The sequence below is a fragment of the Branchiostoma floridae genome, chromosome 6 (genome assembly GCF_000003815.2).
Source record: "Branchiostoma floridae strain S238N-H82 chromosome 6, Bfl_VNyyK, whole genome shotgun sequence".
Classification (NCBI taxonomy): domain Eukaryota; kingdom Metazoa; phylum Chordata; class Leptocardii; order Amphioxiformes; family Branchiostomatidae; genus Branchiostoma; species Branchiostoma floridae.
The window spans coordinates 2,292,139-2,314,205 of record NC_049984.1 but is presented as its reverse complement, the minus strand read 5'-3'; the positions used below and the strand labels follow the sequence as shown (position 1 = coordinate 2,314,205).

At 41.4% G+C, this 22,067-nt stretch overlaps 1 protein-coding gene across 1 annotated transcript; it reads left to right on the top strand.

The window, feature by feature from the left end:
• The first annotated feature begins 5,495 nt into the window (after positions 1–5,495).
• On the top strand, positions 5,496–21,703 carry LOC118418022 (glucose-6-phosphate isomerase-like). Its single transcript, XM_035823816.1, has 19 exons — positions 5,496–5,614; positions 6,171–6,505; positions 8,747–8,908; positions 11,359–11,449; positions 12,494–12,631; positions 13,610–13,660; positions 13,975–14,058; positions 14,871–15,020; positions 15,399–15,470; positions 15,915–16,013; positions 16,275–16,335; positions 16,538–16,581; positions 17,113–17,148; positions 17,441–17,557; positions 18,734–18,863; positions 19,121–19,197; positions 20,142–20,346; positions 20,886–20,952; positions 21,552–21,703. Exons 2-19 carry the CDS (start codon positions 6,180–6,182, stop codon positions 21,676–21,678), a joined length of 2,037 nt encoding a protein of 678 aa, XP_035679709.1. The 5' UTR covers positions 5,496–5,614; positions 6,171–6,179; the 3' UTR covers positions 21,679–21,703.
• Positions 21,704–22,067: the final 364 nt, after the last annotated feature.

Genomic DNA, 22,067 nt, shown 5'->3' with positions numbered 1-22,067 from the left:
AAACACACTGTCATAATATATCAAAATCAGGATTCAGAAATCGTCAGAGTCGTCCGAGCGGTCGATGGGTGGAATGGCGGCGTCCGACAAGTCGAAGCGCGGAGTGGCAGGGGACATGATGTCCTGTATTGTTACCGGCCAGTCGCTTCACCAAAACTCGCGCTTCTACTTGTGTATAGAAAAAAAAAACTCTTTGTGTGTGTGCTCAAGGGTCCCGCCTTGGCGTGTAGCTAAAGACTTGGTCACATACGTCGCACTGTATGTGAGCGAGTGAGTGTGTGTGTGTGTGTGTGTGTGTGTGTGTGCGTGTGTGTGTGTGCGCGTGTGTGTGTACGTGCGTGCGTGTGTACGTGTGTGTTTGGTGTTGTCTTTAAGCCCCCTTTACAAATCAAGAATTTAGCTCGGCCGAGTTGTCAGCGAGCTCTAAATTACGAGGAGGTATGACCATGATGCCGACGAAGAAACTCTGTCATTTGTTCGTAGGCATCAGGCTAAATTCTTGATTTATAAACGGGGCTTAAGTGAGCACGTAAGCGAAAACTAGCACGAGGAAGTGATAATGTCAAGCTACATAAACGATAGGACGTCGCAAACAATTGTAACCATGTTGTCAATGGCAGGGCATATAGATTATAAAGCATTGCTTTTATAAACAGATTGAAGTGAATTAATACAAATGTAACACATTCTGGAAGCAGTTCTTGACCATTGATTGAAGCTTTGAAACGTAAGGTGTAGAGATTTCGTCAGCCTATTGTTACGACAAGGAAATGATTATCCACTTGACTGACATCAAGATTTCAGGACAAAGTTTAAACGGCTTAACGCAAATCGCTGCTAGTTCAAACATGGTCAAAGAGTTTTGAATTTGTTTACAGGTGACAAAGAGACGGGGATAGGAAAACAAAACAACAACGAAGTAAACAAAAGAACATTACGCTCTTAAGAGTTGTCAATCGTAGAAGACTCACCTGTGCAATATGGCGACAGAAGGTGAACCGTCACCAACAAGACCAGGGACTTGAGCGCGGTCATGTCTGGAAAATTGCGAGTTCGAACAACACGTTTCAATACAGATGGACAAAATAAGATACATACATCATTGTACCTTGGTGAAGCTAACATGTAGTAACTCTTTATGGCAATAACTACTTGCTACAATGCTTGCTACAAAGACATTTATTGTTCCTATGTTTTTACATTCCGATGAACCAACATGCACGAAATCACTTTGACGGAGACAGACACAGTTTGATCCCCACAAAATATCGAAACATTCAGATCCAAAGACCACAAAGTAGCTTATCTTTGGCTTAGGTATACTGTTAACTACACTCGTGTCAGCGAAACATCACACAAATGTCACATTTCGAAATGAAACAAAACGAGACAAAAACTCGGTCACAATGGCGCATGAAGATATGACAGGACAACACGGTGATATCTAAAACTTACCGATAGTTGATGACACGTCCGTTGCTTGTCTAAAACTCGAGGTCTTCGTCTGACTTGTAACTGTGTCTCTCTGCAAAATTAGTACAAGCGAGGTCCGGACGGAATGTTTGTCAGTGTCCCAGAGAAAAATTGTGTCGTCGTTTCCTATATCCCGGCGCACTGTCCCAGCCGCACAAGGAAACGGCCCTCAAAAAAAATAGATAATATGTCTTCTTGGGGGCGTGCTCAATACTAAACACGTTTTGACAACCTACAATTATCTGAGAGTCCGAATGCGGTTTTCCACTAGGTGTAGGTAGTATAAGTAGTTTTTAGTTCTGTAATTCTTAGGTAAAGCCGCCTTATTCATATAATTTGTATCGACGCAACCAAATTTTGCGTAATTACCTTCGTTGATTTTAGCATGATATGTAGGGAATTTGTCTGAATTCGGTGAAAAGCGTCGTGGGGACCCCTATGCAGACCCTCGCATGATTCTAGGTGACGTCGAAGGTCAGAAAAGCGGTGTGAAGTAATATGACTCCGCCCTTTTTATGCAAATTAGTTGACCTGATGAGTTGAAGGGGGCAAACTTTACCTTATAGCCCCCAGGACAAAATATTTTACGACTTTTTCTTCGTCTAGATCTAGGAATAGACTAACCCCCACACGCAACTAGCTCCTATGCAAAAGGGCCCAAAACATATTTTTCTTGATTTTGTGAAGTTTGAAGTCTGTGAAGCGATGACATTACTGTTAGAAAGTGTTCGCCTTTGTCAACAAGTTGCATGATCAACTCAGTCAGACTGGTTTGGTTAGTGAGCATATTTAGTTGAAATGATTGTCACCTCAGGCGACACATTTTCCACTTTTGTGGCAATAGAACAATGGCAGGGGAACAGCCTCTCACATCCCAGACACGTAACGTTACACCTCATCGCCTATTTCGAGTCATATGATATCACAGAATGAACAATAAACCTCATCGATTATTTCGAGAGAAATGACATCACAGAATGAACAACGTTAAACTCCCCCTGCAGTTAAGATAAAAGCTGCTAGAGGTTTAAAACGTTAGTAACTTTTTCCCGACTACAAGAGTCATCTACAAGAGTTAAGTATCAACCGCAAATCATGACATGTCAAAAACGCAGTATCATAGATTATCGCTAGGGACCCCCAAAATGTGACCACAACGTTGCATGATCAACTCAGTCAGACTGTTTTGATTAGTGAGTAGAATCGGCGCAAAGGATTGTCACCTCCAGCGAAACATTTTCCCCTCAACTGACAGTAGAACAGTGGAAGGGGACCGGAACACCCTCTCACATCCCGGGCATGTACACCTCATCGCCTATTTCGAGACAAATGGCATCACAGAATTAACAAAGTAAAATGCTCCCTGCAGTGTCCAAAGAAAGCTGCTAGAGGTTGCAAAATTTTGTCTCTTGTTCCCGACTACAAGAGTTATCTAATAAGTAACCAACAATCGTACAGAAAACGAGATGTCAAAACCTAGCCTCCCTCGCAGACTTCGAGCGGGGCTGCTTTTATTTTATGGGGGGGGGGGGTGCTGGTTCGTTATCTCAGGTTCTCTAATGCAGGGAGTTTACCTAGAAAAGTAGTATGCCGTGCGTGGAAGGGAGAGGGGAGAAACTCGACGCAAGTCCAAACCGCAGTATCATGGAATGTCGCAAGGGGGCCCCCAAAAAGTAACAATTTCGAGGTCATATTAACTTATTCACGTGCCAAGTATCAAGAAAATTAGAAGCGGAACAACCTCTGACTCCCAGGTTTGTACGTCTCAGTGGCTAATTCGAGAGATATGATAACATAGAAAAGTATCATGGAAACCCGTCGTTCCTTTGTTCTGTTATAAGTTGTTTGAGGTAAATTTCAGTACAAGCTGCATATCCGGACAGATCTATCCCAACCGGTCACACCGGGATAGTCCCCCACCACGGTGGTGGGCTCTTTTACATGCTTGAGGTGTGGCTCTCCTCAAAGACGAGGCCTCTATTCAAGGTCATATCAGATGGACGGCCCTAACCGAAGCTAGGTACTCATTGTCACCTGAGTGAAGCGAGGAACCTCGTGGAAAGTTTCTTTCCTAAGGGCACAACGTAGGTAGCATGTCAAGGGATTCCAAAGTAGGACCTCTGAGTTCTGGACCAAATGCACTATTAAACCGTTACCTCAAAACTACGTCACTTGATTGACAGCATGCGCTGCCAGACCTGGGCAATGAAATAGACTTGCATTCAAAACCAAGAAACCCAACACTGCATACCGTCTTTTATTGGTTAGGCCGCTAATTTTGATTGACAACCGACGTCAGTCTACGTAACTCATTCCTTACACGAGCTGTCAATCAGAGATGATGAAGAGAGTTCATCGCCCTACCCACACATCCTTGCGACAATTCCATGCAGTCCAACAGACAAACAACATCGCTGAGGAGGTACTGCAACGCTGTACTGTGAACATTGGCAATAGCATACTAGTATATATACATGCACATATGAATATACATACATATATATATATACATGCACACATAGACAAACAAACAAACAGCCATACAACGTGAACACAATGATTTACTTCCCTGGGGTGATTTTTTTTACATAAAACGTGACATGCAAATTGCCTTCGGTTTGGCGAATCATACATTAACTCGAGCAAGTTCCTTGTCATGAAACATTATTATCTTGAAATAACATCATCCATTTTGTGAAGATGTTTTGCTGATATAGCAGCATGCTCTCTTGTCATTGGATTTTATACACTTTGGCGTTAATGGTTGGAACAAGAGGGCTACTTTTGTAGTACGAGACTTTTGTGCCCCGACTATATATATACCATAGCATCGGAATGTAATGACACCGCATGAGAATGTAGGAGTCATCTGTTTCTGACATGTCTGTGGGCATGTTTAGATGGAAACACGGCAGAAAGTGGGTCAAAGCGTCGGACAGAGGGCAGCGACCTTCATTTCCAAGCAGATGTATGGTTCTGATTGTATATGCCTGGCTACTGAAACAGCAATGGAACTTGCTGTCCTATATGCCACCAAGTAATGAAATACTCCATGAAACGTACACGAAAGCCACCACAAATCCTACAAACTTAGTGACCGAAACCACGTACATATCTGTTTGTGCATTACACTGACGCTTCCGGGATATCTTGTAGTTTAAAAGCTTAAAAACTTTTAGTCCTTTCCGCTCAAGTTGGTACATAGGGCGGCGCCCATCTCCGTCCCAATAGCCCTTGGGCCACACAACTTTGTGCAATCACTACGGCATGCAAGGGGGTAGTCCACTGGCCGTGGTGTGTGTCCAACTGCCAAACTCTTTCCCAAATGCTGAGTGTCGAGAAATTCGCATGTGTCATTTTAAAGTCTTTGGCATGACTTGGCTATGGATCGACTGGACTCACGGCCTACTAAATCGACAATGCAGATTTCAGTCACTTGGCCACTGTACTGGTTTGTGTCGTTTGTTAAGCCATCTTGAAATACAGTAAGCCTTGACAGTCATATGGTCTGATTCCCTATATCATGTCAGTTAGTCGAAAGAAATACGACATACTTGTACTGTCGTAAGCTGTTCACATAAATCTACTGATGCTAACAAGAAGGAACAAACTGTTGGCTACTGATGTACACCTGTTTGGCTCTAAACGTCTAGCTTTTTGCCATCAAAGTTTCATTTCAACAACTTGCAAACGTCACCACAGAATGTGAGGATTGATCGTCGTGGACAGAAATGTGTCTGTAATGCACGGTTGGTCAAGGTTTACTGTCTAAAATTGCCTAAAATAGGTTTGACGACTCGGGAAAGTAGGCCATGATGTCGGCTAGTGTGTGCAACTAGTAGAATATAAAAACACATTTTCTTAATACACAAATTTGCACACCAAAATATGATAATGCTTTCTTTATATTTATCAACTGCAATTTGAACACAACAACGTTGACGCGTGCACATGTACATAACGGCTATCTGGTCACTGTGTCACCCGTGTTGACCCAAATAGCTCACATTGTGCCCAGCGCTATAAGAAAGCTAAACCGGCGATACCGTGTGGTCACTAAGCTCAAAGGCAGGCGGAAAACGGCAGCAGCGGCAACGCTTAAAGCTCCAGGCCACATATAGAGAGTGCGCTTTATCCAAAAGTAAGTCATCATGATTTAAAAAAAATTCTAAACCTTAGCACAAAATTTGTCAATGGTTTTCGACATCGGCGCATGTGAGAGACGTGCTTACAGGATGCGCATAATGAGTAAGATATGTTTTCCTAGGCGCCTGCAATTGTTTGCATTCTTATCTAAACTATGTGTGTAATGACAGGGAGATTTAACGAGGTAGTGACTGACAGAGAAATACTTTAAATTTGTTGTGTACAAAACCACGAATGTCTGCCTGTCTTGCTTCTCATGCAATCATGATTAAGATAAAATGTCATGATCATTTCCAAAAATAGAAAATGATGTGTTTTGCAATGGTGATCTAAATTCTTTCTTTAGTCGCTTGACCAAGAGGGTTAAGCTTTCGGGAGCGTTCGTGTGTGTATCATTGTGTCTGTCAGTCCGTCTTTGTGTCTGTGTGTCAACATTATAACTAGAGAACGATTGGATGGAAAGTCTTGATACTTGTATGTTGGTATGTGTTGATGATAATTCCAAACGATTACGTTTTGGGCCCAATTTTCTTTCTCAACTCAACTTCTAGGCAAGCAAGATGTCTTACAAGCCGCGCAAGAACCTGGGCTCCACGAAGACCGGCCAGTCACCCAGCAGCCCCTACGGCCAGCAACAACAGGGGTACGGTCAGCAGCAATACGGCCAAGACCAGTACGGAAAGGGCGGTCAGCAACAACAGTACGGCCAAGACCAGTATGGCCAGTATGGGAAGGGTGGTCCTGACCAATACGACCAGCAGAAACAGGGTGGTCAGTACGGGAAAGACCAGCAGTACGGTATGGACATGAAGATCGGTCAGCAGGGGCAGTATTACGGCCTGGGGCAGCAGTTCATCGGGCCTTACGGACAAACCGTAGGCTACAAGTGAGTCTTGAATAAGTATTGGAGACAAATTCATATTTACTAATACAGCTTGTTAAGGGGGGGGGGGGGTGTCACACTTATGTATTTCCGTTTGGCTTGTGTAAAGTTTCGGGCCCGGAAAAAGCTGCAAAATGAAGGAAAAAATGAAAAGAGAATTTATCATGGAAGCTCATATGTGTTGGTAGTAATTATAATAGTACAAAGTCTAACTTTCTTCCAACACACGGAACTTTCATCAGTATTGATCAATTTTCATCTGTATTGATGCTAAAGGCGGCGACAGTGGTCGTTGAAAATTTGATCCGTGCATACCTTTGTGTTGGAAGAAAGTTTAGCACTATACTATGAAAGGGGAGAATTTAGAAAGTTACTTGTATTTATTGATTGCGAACTGTGATTTAATCTCACACACAGAGAGGGGCGTACGTGGGGCGTGGTTCTATTTTTAAACACGCGTGTCCAAGCTATATATTTGACCATCACTTGTGTTGTCAGTTAGACATATTCATATTTTTACCATATGCTTATGGGCAAAATCCGGCAGATGACCACATAGAGGGCGTCTGCATTCAGTCGACCTCATAAACTAATATTTGGGACATTTGTCTGAAACGTCCGCCATCAAATAACTTTATATCAAATTTGGATTATTTTGTTTACAAATAATTGTGTTTGAAACGTCTGAAGCATTTTCGCAGCACCTTGAGCCGATTAGATACTGCAGTGTGTGCATTGACGATCATTTTCAAGTTTCAGTTCAAATTTACCGAATTGGACGAACCTTAAACATTCGCAGTCGAACACGCGCTTGAAAAATAAACGTTTGTGCGCCTCTAAAAGACTCGGAAGGTCTATCAGTTAGGTCTTGTTTGCAACGGCATTTGTTGCATCTTCGACCACCCGTGGTGATTGGAAAAAAATGTTGAGAGAAACTGATATCTAAAACATGATTCCGGGTTGACATCTTGCAGAGGTGATAGTCACCCACTGGTCAATCCCTACACAAACTGGTTAACACAGTAGAAACAGTAAACATTGCGTTCCAATTTACAATATTGCGAACCTAATCAAACAACATAACGTTATAACTCCCCCTAAATATTACTTAGACTTAGCCTCGGCTAACTTAGACTCACAACTTAAATATTAATTAATTTAAAAGATGTTTCTTGGGAACTAGCTCTCGACAAAATGACACCGCTCTCATGAGAAGTCCCGTTATCAAGGTCAGATTCAAAAGGAACGATCTAAATATGGCGGTCCGGCGATCTCTGCAATGCCCTTATATGGAACAATTGTGCCCCACGTATTAATTTCATGCCTACATAGATTTCTGACGTTATGGCAGCTGGTATTTCGGACAAACCGAATATGTTTACACGACGAAATGGTAGAATTTGGTTTCCAAGCGTTTTTACATATGGTGACCTAAAAAGACATTGAGAGCGCCAAGAAAAAAAAGGAAGAAAATCGTAAAAGAGGTAGTTTTAAAGGCACGACAATGTTCGTGTGAGTTTAGTTTTTGCTGTGTCCCTCAGTCACATTGTATTAACGTTACATCCCTGATTTACTTATTTTGTTACAGGATCTTTTAAGATATATCAAAATATATTTGTTGTTCTTAAGTTGCTTCGGTTTTACTAATAAAAGACTTGCGTTGATGGTTGTTATTATTTTTGTTATCATTTTGATGTTGATAAGTTACGTCTGATAAACCCCACCCTTTGCAGTATATTGAAAACACAGAGAAATGCAACGTTTTATTCTGAAGCTAAGGTACGCCCCCTCTATGTACTCTCAATGTCATTTTCTGGAAAAACGGGGTATTCTACAAGCAGAGGTTAGGCTCCAGTTGTTATCTTTTTACATCTTTTTAGGCGTCTTTTTAGGACAAAAAGAAAAGTTGACTACATAGATTGTGTACAAAAGGCCTTAAGGGGCGTAAAAAACAACCAGAGCCTAACTTCTGCTTGGAAAATAGAAACGGACCCAAAGGAGTTGTATGGGATGTACGAGAAGTATTTGGGGACACCTGTTATGATCTCGTTCCCAGCTTACCTATCTTGTCACATCTCTTAAAGTATAGATAAACATGCTAAGACGCAGATAACAGCTAGGGGGCGTTAGTAATGGGCCTGAACTTGAACCTGACTCGTTCACAGGGCTGCACCCCACGCTACCCTGAGAACGAGTCGCGAGTGTATGACCACGCCCCTCCCTTATAATGCCTCCCGTTCCCAGTTCCCCGCAGAGCCTGTACAGCGGAGGCAAGTTCGTCATGTCGGGTTCCCTCACCACCGATCCGGCCTGGAAATCCCTGGAAATCTACCACGCCGAGCATGGCAACCGCCTCAACATGCTGCGGATGTTCCGGGAGGATCCCAATCGCTTCGACAAGTTCAGGTACGCGGTTATTTTTAGCTCCAAAACCCACGAGAAACGTGAAGTTTTACCGTAGCTAAGCTACGCCCCCCTCCCCCCAAATGTACTCTCAATGTCATTTTCTTGGAAACGCGGAAGTATGTTACCGGCGTGCCACACGTAGGCAGCGTTTGGAAATGATTTCATGTACAATATTCAGGGGTAGGACATAATATCGGCATTATTATTTCTATATGGGCAAGAGCATGGCGACCTCTAATATTTACCTTGACCCAAGGGTCAGGGGGTTTGAGCACTGTTATGATTTGTAGCGTGATGTGACATTGGCCTTGCACTTGGCCAAAGCTGGGGGTATTTCTGTGGGTTTAGGGGCACAAGATGTCTAGATTTAGCCCAGGTATCTTGTAATGTTGTAGCATTGAGGTGTGTTTTAACAACGCAATTACACATGTTAATTCATTTCCTTAATTGAAAACAACTTGTTATAGAAATGGTCTTAGAGTTAGACTATCAGGTATTAAACCAGTCATTATATTAATGTTACTTTCATCTGTTGAATTTCAAAATTTCAGAATTCAAAAGCATGACTCTAAACAGACATTTCGCAATGACACTGTTGTGTAGAAGTAGCTGTTAGAATGCAGTAGACACACCTTTGAATCCATTTCCTTGTTAAAAAAACTGCTTAGTCACTTGTGTGTTGAGGAAATGCTCGACTGGTGATCCATTCCGTTGTTGAGAGGTTCTTATTACAATGCCCATCTAAGCCTTGTATTAACAATTTTACCAGTATTTTAAGTCTAGGCATAGGGGCTCAAATCTCCATTAAAAAAGTGCTAGATGTGCAACAAAAGAAATTAAGGTCTTTGAAAAAAAAGCTTAAGGGGAAAAAACGAAAAATATCATTTTATAAAACTTTAAAAGCCTCCAGACCTTAGATATATCTTCTTAAGTGAAAGTTTAGTTGCAATCATTATTTGTCATTAAGGGTAATTGAGACATAAAAAAATTGTACCTTTGCAAAAGATTGTATACAGTAAAACCATGGTGTGGTGCAGTAAACAAACAAACAAACAACAAATTTTTATTTTGGGGACTTCTTAAACCCCATGTGAAGCGCGTTTCTGCCCTCAGAAAACGGCACATCCAGTTGGTGAGTGATATATTGTTGGGAGATATTTTAACACTTGAACTAGAATTCAGGACAGTCTAGAATTACATAATTATAATAGACTGCACAGATTTAACGATGTTTGTTTCTAGGGACTTGTAAAATTATAGACACCAGTTTTAGTATGGTTTCAGTTTTCAGTTGCTACATGTTACCAGCAAAATGTTAAACTTTATCTAAAGGTAGTCTATATTCTTTTGAAAAAAAAAATACTTGCAAACGTTATCGATATTCCTTGATAAACAAGTCTACAGTCCTTGCTCTGTAAAAATGGGCCCCTATTCTGTGTACTGGGTGCATGGCATGACCACTTTTCCTATGTCAGGATCAGTTTCGTTTTTCAAGTAAAACAGAGAAACATAAAAACAGATTACTTCTTGACTTAAATGTTTTCTTATTATGCACAAACTTATTCAGATCTTGATTCTTATATAAAACTATGCATAGATGGTTCATAAAATTGATAGACATTTCATTTACATTCAAACAACAACTTACAAGTGACCACCTCTACATATGGACCACCTGTCCATTCTGACCACTTTTCGATGGTCGCTAGATCGTAGATGATTTTTCCCGACTACCTGTCCACATAGACCAGATCATTGCAATCACCTGAGTCCTGTCTCCTGGGATTCGAACCTGCGCCAAACTCGAGCCGCCAGATCACAAACCAAGCATGCCAAACTGCTACGCCAAAAGCTCAGAGCCTTTGGCATGGTCAGTTTGACCAAGGAGGTTCTATCAACCTCCTTGCTTTGGCGGCACTTGAACCTCACTGTTACATTTGAACAAGGAGGTTGTATCAACCTCCTTGATTGGAATGATAATGAAAAAGAAATATCATTCTTTGTTCTCTTCCCCAGTATAAAGCAGCAGACCCAGGATGGGGACTACCTGTTTGACTAGTGTTTGTTGTTGTCCCCAGTATAAAACAGCAGACCCAGGATGGTGACTACCTGTTTGACTAGTGTTTGTTGTTGTCCCCAGTATAAAACAGCAGACCCAGGATGGGGACTACCTGTTTGACTAGTGTTTGTTGTTGTCCCCAGTATAAAGTAGCAGACCCAGGATGGAGACTACCTGTTTGACTAGTGTTTGTTGTTGTCCCCAGTATAAAACAGCAGACCCAGGATGGAGACTACCTGTTTGACTAGTGTTTGTTGTTGTCCCCAGTATAAAACAGCAGACCCAGGATGGAGACTACCTGTTTGACTAGTGTTTGTTGTTGTCCCCAGTATAAAACAGCAGACCCAGGATGGAGACTACCTGTTTGACTAGTGTTTGTTGTTGTCCCCAGTATAAAACAGCAGACCCAGGATGGCGACTACCTGTTTGATTACTCCAAGAACCTGCTCAACGAGGAGATCTTCAGGATGCTCATGCAGCTGGTTTGTCATCTTAAAGTCATTTCTTTAACATCTTAAAAAAGCTTGTTTAAAAAAGTTTAAAGAGAGTTAAATTTTAACAACTGGATAAGACTCTTAGGTTGAAGTCCAGCCTTGTCAATGTGCTTTTAGTCGCTCCCCGAAGGTCCGTCGCTTCTGCCATATTTGTTTGTTGGCAGAAGCGGATCTTCGGGGAGCAGGTAAAAGCACAACAAGGCTGACTATACACCTTTCTCACGCGGCGGCCATGATAGATCGAAGAAGAGGTCAATGAGGCAAACAGACAAAACTTATTTCTAAAATCAGGTCCCATTTAGTTTTCCCCCAAACCACATAAATTTTCATGATATAAGATAGAATAATAAATCTTTACAAGAAGTGTTATGCACCGAAAGATGTAGCAATTTAGAGTACTGTAGACTGACTCCATAGTCCCTTAAGAGATGCAAAATAAAAACATAATAATGCAAATTTTTATCGAATTTGCAGCCATTCACTTATTGGTCGATTTCCTAATTGGCAGGCTACCATTGGTCGAACTGCTAATTATGATGGACAGCCTTTTGTTTGCCACATTGAACTCGTTTTAGATCTATCATGGCCGCCGCGTGAGAAAGGTGTATAGGCTATAAGACTCCAAGATTATTTCCAGACATTTTGATTGACATCCATCACTCTTCTTCATCACCAGTAGAATGAACTGGCAGAACAAATATTTCATGATGTCAGTTTGTCATTTCTGAGTGGAAGATTTCAAACTCATTTACTTTAGCTTTGACTTAATTTTGAAGGGGAAAAGAACAGGTGTTTTATGATTGCGGTTGAAACAATTTTTAAGTACTGTGGAAATACAACGCAGGCAGTCAAGATGAAAACACAGGGCAGGTAGGACAACATGTATTTATCAATGATCATACCTTTAAACTCTAGTATGTACCATTGGATCTCAGACTGTTTCCATATTGATGTTTATGTTCAGCATTACTTTCTTTAATCTGAGAATCAACAATGAAAATGTCCTAAAAATGTATCTCTCCATGTCCCCAGGCCCGTAACAGGGGAGTGGAGCAGTACCGGGACAGGATGTTCTCTGGAGACAAGATCAACTTCACGGAGGACCGGGCGGTTCTGCACGTGGCTCTGCGCAACAGGAGCAACAGGCCCATGATGGTCGACGGGGTCAACGTATGTACATGTATAGTTCCTTATACCCCCCTCACATTAGGCGCGATACGAACGGACGATGAGTATGCAAGCTCTAAATTACGAGGAGGCATGACCCTGACGGGAAGGGGAAACTCTGCCATTTCTTCGTCGGCATCAGGGTCATGCCTCCTAGTAATTTAGAGCTCGCATACTTGTCGTCTGATCGAATCGCGCCTAACTTGTCTTTGTTATGTATGTTGGTTGCTATGTTGGCATCCTTCTGTCTCGGAAGACAATTGTAGGCAGACAGTTATTACTCGCCGTCTGCCTGGCCTGCACGTGGCTCTGCCCAACAGGAGCAACAGGCCCATGATGGTGGATGGGGTCAACGTACGTATTTTTATTTTTAATGGGTTTGCTCCATGCAAGGCCTTTGCCTACTTCTAGGCATCGAACTACGCTTGCTGTGGCAGCATCTCTTCTCCCCAAGTCAGAAACATCTTGCTTCTGCTAGTTCAACTAACTGACTCGCGGGGGTTATGAGGACGCTCGGGAAATTCCCTACCCCATTTAGCCAGAATGTTTTGATCCACTCACACCGGGAAGGTCCCTTACTCTTTTTGATAAGAGCGGCGGGTTCTTTTACTTACCCGGGGTATGACTCTGCAGACACGGGACCTCCATTTAACGTCCTATCCGAGTGACGGCCCCTAACCGAAGCTAGGTACTCATTTTCACCTGAGTGAAGTGGGGAAAGCCATGTAAAGTACCTTTCCCAAGGGCACAAGATCGTTGACACGTCAGCAGTTTCAAACCCGTTACCTCGGGGGTCTGGGTCAAACACCTTACCCATTGCGCCACTCAATACCACTTGTGTTATTATGTATGTACATGTATTGTATTGTGCGAAAACTCTGTTTATAAGTTAATAAGTGTACCAAGTGCAGTGACGTCAAAGATGATTGTCACATAAAATGATTCAAGACTTAATCAATGCTGTTTTTTCTCCATTTCCAGGTCATGGATGATGTCAACAGGGTGCTGAAGCAAATGAAGGACTTTACTGAGGTCAGCAAGTTTATCTTTTTTCATCACAGTTTCTTTTTATGTCTCATCATTGTTAATTGTGGAATCATAACGACTGAATGAATTAACTTCATTTGCATGTTATTGTCCATATGGGCTACATGAAGTAGTTAAACTACGTATACTGTATTACATGAAAAATTTAAAGGTAAATTATTATGTTGAGAGTGAACAATCGAAGAAAAAAATTTTAAAATAAAGAAAATTGATGTTAATATTATGTTGGCAATATTTGTCTAAGCAAAATTTGTAATATAGTGGTAATAGTGTGACCAAGTTCTTGTTCTTCCTTCCAGTCTGTTCGTAATGGCCAGTGGAAGGGGTACACTGGAAAGACCATCACTGACATCGTAAACATCGGCATTGGTGGCTCTGACCTGGTATGTGTGCGGTGTATGTCCAAATCCCTCTTATAGAACACTAAGTTTGCTGTATCTGTTTTGGATGTCTGGCGACATTGATGTATGCACTTTTGGTTCAAGTTGCTAGGTGGTGTGAGATACACATGAAGAACTTTAATTCATGACAGTTGTACACTGGTACAATGTATGGCAACAGCTATTGCATGTCTCTAATAAGTAATATTGTCAATGACAACTTCTAACTGAGAACAGATTGAAATGGTGCATCATCAGAATCAGTTTTCCTTTTATTCTTTTATTGAATTTACCGAATATTTATGTAGTATTTTTTCCATGTCTTTGGACAGAACATTGTAGTACTACATGTACGTGATAGGCATCTGACACCTCTTGAATGATTAGGTCATAAGAAAATATATGCATTTTCATAAACTGTTAGGTGTGACGGGACGTTCAGTGTAGTATAACCAGCTGCTGTCACGCCACGTGCCTGGTGTGTTACGCCGAACGGCGGTTATACCGGCTATATTTAGATACAGATACAGAAACTCTTCTCTTTTGTGACCTGTACTTATCCCAGAGGGACAGAAACGATTCCTTATTCTATTCAGGCCTGGATGGGCTTGGTGCAGGTCGTGATTTGTATGACTTAACCTTAAAAGATAACGAACATGTACAGAAAAGTTTAAACAACCATACACGGGTTAGACATACATGGACTATACAACAGTGTTATTCCAAGGAGGTTAAAGAACCTCCTTGGTTATTCTAAGCTGTCTGGGTAGAGTCAGCTTCTCAATGCAATACCCGTACTTAATCTCTGTCTATAGGGGCCAAAGATGGTGTGTGAGTCTCTGCGGCCGTACGCTAAGCCTGGCCTGAACGTCCACTTTGTGTCTAACATCGACGGAACCCACATCGCTGAGCGGGTCTTCAAGAACCTCAACCCTGAGACCACTCTCTTCATGATCGCATCCAAGGTACGGTACAGTTTGTACACTTCACAAAATTTGTGACTTTTATTTTTTCAGTCTAGAAAGTGTACCGTAGATTTGAACTTTGTTTTTGTAGTTTATAGTTGACCATACAAAAGTCACTACTTTTTCTCATGTCAATAAACTTTATAAAGATTGTGTCGTTGTTGGTTTGATAGCAGGTCAACTTATACACATTGCATTGGGATGTCCCTGTAGCTCACCCTGTACCATGATGTATGTAAACATTTGTGTGTATAGACTTAAAAGACTCATTAGGACTTTAAATGATCTAAACTGTATCTCTGTTTATCATTTTATCATTGTTCACTTTATATCTAACTACATTGATGCACTTATTTCAATCTGTTTCTTTCTGTGCAGACGTTCACTACGCAGGAGACCCTGACCAACGCCAACTCTGCCAAGGCTTGGTTCCTGGAGAAGGCCAGGCAGGTCAGTATGAACTGGAAAAAAAATTTATCAGGAACTAGTCACAAACTTGTTAGGAACTAGTCAGGAACTTATATATAGAACTTGTCAGGAACTTGTCAGGAACTAATCTGGCACCAGTCAGGAACTAATCAGGAACTCATCGGGAAATAATCCAGCACAAGTCAGGAATTAATCTGGCACAAGTAATTAGTTTAGTAGGCCTTTTGTGGTTAGACATTCTGCTTGTTTGATATCTTTTATATGATAGTATTTTGTTCTTCAGTCAACACCTTCCAGAAGACCACTCAGGCGAACAATAAAGTGTGGTCTATGTAGACCTGGGTGGTCACAATATAGACAGGATATTCAACGCAAAAATTCTATGGTTACCAGGTGGTTCTTATGTAGAAGTGGTCACTTGTAAAGTTGATGTAAATGACAAGTTGTTCTTTAACCCTTTTACAGCCTCAAGAAGTTGCCAAGCACTTCGTCGCCCTCTCCACCAATGCTGAGAAGGTCAAGGCCTTCGGTATCGACACCAAGAACATGTTTGAGTTCTACGACGTAAGTAATACACATTGTACTTAACATAGAACCTTAAACTATATTTGTTTATTCATCTCCTCTTTGGATGTTGTCGTTTTTTATTTAGTAAAAGTTGAAGTTTAGAGTTAGCTTTTAGACTAGAGTAGACACATTTTATACTGTTCTACATGATTTGTCTCCTTTCATGTAATCTGCAATAGCCCTCGTGCATGAATTTACAATAAACTATTATATTAACAGTAATATCCTTAATCTTGAAGTATTTTACTCTTTTTTCAGTGGGTTGGCGGTCGCTACTCCCTGTGGTCTGCTATTGGACTGTCTATCGCCTGCTACATTGGTAAGTTCAAAGTTTTATGTGACTAATTACTAAAAATTAATACTGTTTCACTAGCTGCTTTGCAGAGCAACTACATGTATCCTATAAGTGAGAAATATCAATAATTTCTGCTATGATTTGATCAATTAATGAAATTTAAAATTCCCACTAAGTTCTAATGTAGTAATAATTCATTTCTAAGTGTGAAATTTTCTTGTTCCAGGTTTTGACAACTTTGAACAACTTCTTCAGGGTGCTCACTACATGGTAGGTACCAGTCTTCTTACTCAAGAGAAAGCTTGACTTTCCTAAATGTTGTACATTTTATACAGTTCTTGAAAGTTGAAGGCTATGCTTGAGACAATTCTGTAATCCATACATCTCAATAATAAAAAACGGTCTATTCAAGTACAAAGTATTTTTTAATGCTAAAAAGTGGTGTACTGTTGAACTTTTCAATTTTGCTATCAATTATAAATCTTACATTCAGTTCCTGTAATTTGCCTCAAGAACAAGCTTGACTTCCTACATTAGCAAATTATGTGACATCTTTAAAATTCTATCTTGCTTAGAGGCTGTGTTTATAGCAATTCTATAAACTCATGCACTTCATTCCTATGTTTAGAAAACAAAGCAGATGATCCAAATAATCCAAATCAATCATTTGTGCAGTAAAAAAATTGCTGTACTGTTGAGCTAGACATTTTTAAGGTGCAAAATAAACCTTTTGATTAATTGATTGTTTGATAGAAAATTTGAGCTGACTGTACAATGATAATTGTGTTTCCTTACTTTCAGGATAACCACTTCCAGAATACCCCCTTGGAGAAGAACGTGAGTAACTTTTAGACTTTTTTCCACTCTTGTATAATCACTGAAATGTTGTTCTATAAGTGTCTTAAAATTCTAGTTTTAATTGCATTTAGCACTTAAAGATGTTATGACCTCCAGTTGATTCTACATCTTACCTTTTTTGTAGATCCCCATCATCATGGCCATGCTGGGTGTGTGGTACCATAACTTCTACGGTGCAGAGACCCAAGCCGCTAGTTTAATACACATGTTATTACACATGTTATTACACATGTTATTACACACGTTATTACACACGTTATGTTTCCTGTAGATCCCCGTCATCATGGCCATGCTGGGCGTGTGGTACCATAACTTCTACGGTGCAGAGACCCACGCCATCCTGCCATACGACCAGTACATGAAGCGCTTCGCTGCCTACTTCCAGCAGGTATGGGTTGAATAACAACATTCTCTGTACAAAGCCAAGTGTTAGATTCAAGTGATGTTTTGGTGACCGTCTGTCAGCTTCCTCAGACAGTTATGACCGATTCACATTGTACTGCAACATTCAATGTAGGTGTCACTGCTTACAGATGCAGTCCTAAACGTGTTTACAAAATATATGTATGGTATGCAGGGTTCTAGCCAGCTCGACATTTTTTTTCCGTCATGCCAATTCCCATTGTCGCGAAAACACTATTCCAGGAGTTAGAGAGACTGAACTGAGACCTTGAAAAATGGGTTTTAATGAGATTATCGTATGTGAAAGGGCACCGACACACATTGTCAACAATCATAACAATAGCAAAACAAACAGTGTGTGGCTTTTACGGCCGTGGACAGTGTCCCCAAGCAGCCTGTAGCTTCCACCAAGGAGCTTTTATCAGATTTTTGTTTTGTCCGTCAAAGTTGACGGATTGGTTTTAAAATTCTTCCGTCACACGTAGCAAATTTCCGTCAATTGACGGAAAAACGGACACTGGCTAGAGCCCTGATGGTATGTAAATACTTTGGGACAACACCTGTAAGCAGCTGCACCTAGCTGCAGTACTAGGATAAAATAGAATCAATTCTAATTTGATTTCAACTTGCATCTGTCCAAGGACAATTTGTGGGTATGTCTTGATGAAACCTTGAAATGATTAGATTTTGGGCCCCCTAGTGGTTTTGTAAGGTACTGCAGCAAAATTTCTGATTTTGATATCTAACAATGTTTTTGATTAGGGAGACATGGAGTTGAACGGGAAATACATCACACGCCATGGCCACCGTTGAACTACACCACCTAGTGGTTTTCTGTGATACTGCAGCAGACTTTCTGATTTTGATATCTAACAGTGTTTTTGCTACATTTGTATATTAGGGAGACATGGAGTCGAACGGAAAGTACATCACCCGCCATGGCCACTGTGTGAACTACACCACCTAGTGGTTTTCTGTGGGACTATAGCAGACTTTCTGATTTTGCTATCTTGTTTTTGCTATATCAGGGAGACATGGAGTCGAACGGGAAGTACATCACGCGCCATGGCCACCGTGTTAACTACACCACCGGACTCCCAGCAGTTTTCTGTGGTACTGCAACAGGCTTTCTGATTTTGCTATCTTGTTTTTACTATATCAGGGAGACATGGAGTCCAATGGAAAGTATATCACGCGCCATGGCCACCGTGTGAACTACACCACCGGACCCATTGTGTGGGGAGAGCCCGGCACCAATGGGCAGCACGCCTTCTACCAGCTCATCCATCAAGGTTAGCTGCTGTATCTTCATCATGTTTATCTTCATGGACTGTTTTTGCTCCTTTTCTTCTTTCTCTTCTGACAGATAAGGTCCATGACATTACATTTGTATAATTGGATCGAAATTACTGGAACAATCTTATATATTATTTTCAAGCAAATAATTTTCTTTGCAGTTTCAAACTGTGAAATAACCAGTGTAACAGTGGTTCATGAAGACAAATTGTGTGTTGAAACTCTATACAATTCCCCTTTGTGTACCTGACAGGAACCCGTATGATCCCATGTGACTTCCTGATGCCCATGGACACACACAACCCCATCCAGCAGGGCCAGCATCATGAGGTACAGTCTTATTGTGTTGATTTTTTTTCAATTTGCACGAATCATACCTTAGAATCTATGAATAAAACTGACTTTGGTCTGGTGTAGGTAAAGGTAGTCACATTTTTGAAGCAGTAGGGCTAAAACAAACAGTTCACCAGCTGGCAACCTTGGCGGACGACAGACGAAGGTGGAAAACGTTTGTTGATGGCATTGCTGCCCCAACGGCTGGTGAGGCAATGGGACCGGTGAGGTGAGGTGTCAGGGGCAGAAACTGTCAGTCTTGTATAGGACAATTTGGACATAGCCATAGGGGCTGATATCAATTAGGATTTTACCATGGTCAATATTAGCCAAAGGGGACTATATATAGGGCAGTATTTATCATCCAGTGTCTAGGGCATGGTATTGAAAGGCAGAGTCCAACCCTGTCCTTCCACTACCTTTCACATCAACAACAGAATTCAGGTACCAATTTTTACACCCGGGTGGAGTGAGGAAAGTTGTATTAAGTACTTTCCCAAGGGCACAAAATTTGTGTCAGGGGATTTGAACCCAAGACCTCTGGGTTCTGGGCCAAATACCCTTACCATTACATCAACACAACAGAACATGTGGGTTGAAGAACCAAAGATAATGATGATACCTTCAGGACTTCTACCTTGCTGTAGATATACAAGGCAGATGTCCTGAAGGTCTTCAACCATCTCCTTGGAATGGTTGTATTGTCTGCCAGTTTTATATTGCTATGATATTAACTGTCAAGCTTAGCAGGAAAATTTAAAATGATGATGTATCCAAGTATTGATCCATCCAGTTTCTATTTATCAGTAAAACACTATCAGTAAAAGGGTTTTAAAAAATACCCAAGGTCTACAGCTCCATCCTGTCTTCCAGATCCCTACAGGCCGGTGTCTTAAATGCGTCAATGAAGATCTCAAGATGAACTCCTTTCTGTCTTCCAGATCCTGACGGCGAACTTCCTGGCTCAGACGGAGGCCCTGATGCGGGGGAAGACCCGTGAGGAGGCACGGAGGGAGCTGGAGCAGAGCGGGTACAGCGGGGAGCAGCTCGAGAGGCTGCTGCCACACAAGGTGTTCGAGGGCAACCGCCCTACCAACAGCTTCCTGTTCCAGAAGCTCACACCTTTCTATCTGGGATATCTTATTGGTGAGTGTTGGATGATGATGATGAGATACTGTGTCCCTTTAGCTCAACTGGTAGTGCTTTTTGTTGTCTTTTATACCATACTTTTTTTATGCGTTTCTCAAACTGCCCGGCCGGGCGTCACAGTTGAAATCTGACCTATCAGCATAACTGGAAGACCCTGGTCACGTTTCAGGATCAGGACATCTTGGTTGGGGCTGACTCGTCTTTCGGAAATGATTTAAAATGGGTGGGGCGTTGAAGGTGATGCCTCCTGCATGTTAAAGGGGAAGGGCTGGCGCCCCTTACCTGTAAGCCAAGCCAATTTCTTTTCTGCTGATTCACTCATTGAAAAAATGATTGCTGAAAAGGTCAGAGGAGAAAGTCTACAATACCTTTATTTATACATACATTTGCAGGGAATGAATAGAGTTACTAGCAGATTCCAGTATTCCTCGAATATGCAGGGGCTCCTTATACTACATTAGTAATATCAAGGAGGTTAAAGCTTGGTAATATTGTACACATTGCTGACAAATACTGTTTCCTCTTGCTTTGTTCAGCCACATACGAGCACAAGATCCATGTACAGGGTGTTATCTGGGATGTCAACTCCTATGACCAGTGGGGGTAAGTATTAACAACACTTTCTAATTCTGGCCCTGCCACTCAACCAACATGACCACTACTGGAAAGGGTTGCAGTCTTTACGATGAGACGTTGTCACTGTTCATTGTTCGTGGTCCACTGTTGGAAAGGTGCCAGTTGGGGGAATTTCCCTGGTACAGTGAACCTGTAAAAACTGTGCAAAGCATCTGTGACGTAATGGCAATTAAAAAAGGATTTTTCCTCCATTACAATATATCGGATGCTTTTGTTTCCCAGGGTTAAGCTCGGATTTTATCTTGGTCAATATTGACCGATGGTGGCCAAATATATGTTTTACTATTAAGCATTGCTCTCCAAGCAGAGGTTGGGCTCCAGCTGTTTTTTAAATGTTTTTTAGGCATTTTTATCGGGCTAAAAATCTATTTGGGCCAGAGCGGCTGCAAGACATAAACAAAATGGTACAAATCAGAAAGCCCAATAAAATTGCCTAAAATCATCAAAACACAGTCAGAGCCTAATCTCTGCCTGGAGAGTAATAAAGCATTGCATGAACTTAACATGGATATTATCATGGCTAGTATTTTCCATCCATTACAATATCTGATGTTTTCCTTTCGCAGTGTTGAGCTCGGTAAGCAGCTAGCCAAGGTGATCCAGCCGGAGCTGAAGGGAAAGCAGCCTGTGAACACCCACGATTCCTCCACCAATGGCATCATGAACTTCCTCAAGCAACACAAGAAGCAGTAAGAACAAGAACCCAAGCTCTGCATCCGTATATAAGTTATACATCTGCAGTAATTTCACGAAACAACCATGGAAGCAGTAGATAAAGATGAGTTCTGCATCGATATCTCTAAGTTATACATCAGATTCTGCAGTATTTTCTTGAAGCAACATCGAAAGCAGTAGTTCTGTATCCATATCTCTAAGTAATACATCTGCAGTATGTGAAAGAAACCATGTGTGTATTCAGGAAAAAAAGCGTTGTACAAAGAAAGTAGCAGCTATGTAAGAAAGAGCAGTATTCTATGAGGTTAATGTTGTGAAAGCTTAGGTTGTGAATTGGGCGTAACAAAGCAAAGGCTATGCAAGCGCTTCATGTAGATTGGCTGGAAAGCAAGAAAGCTAAAAAGAGA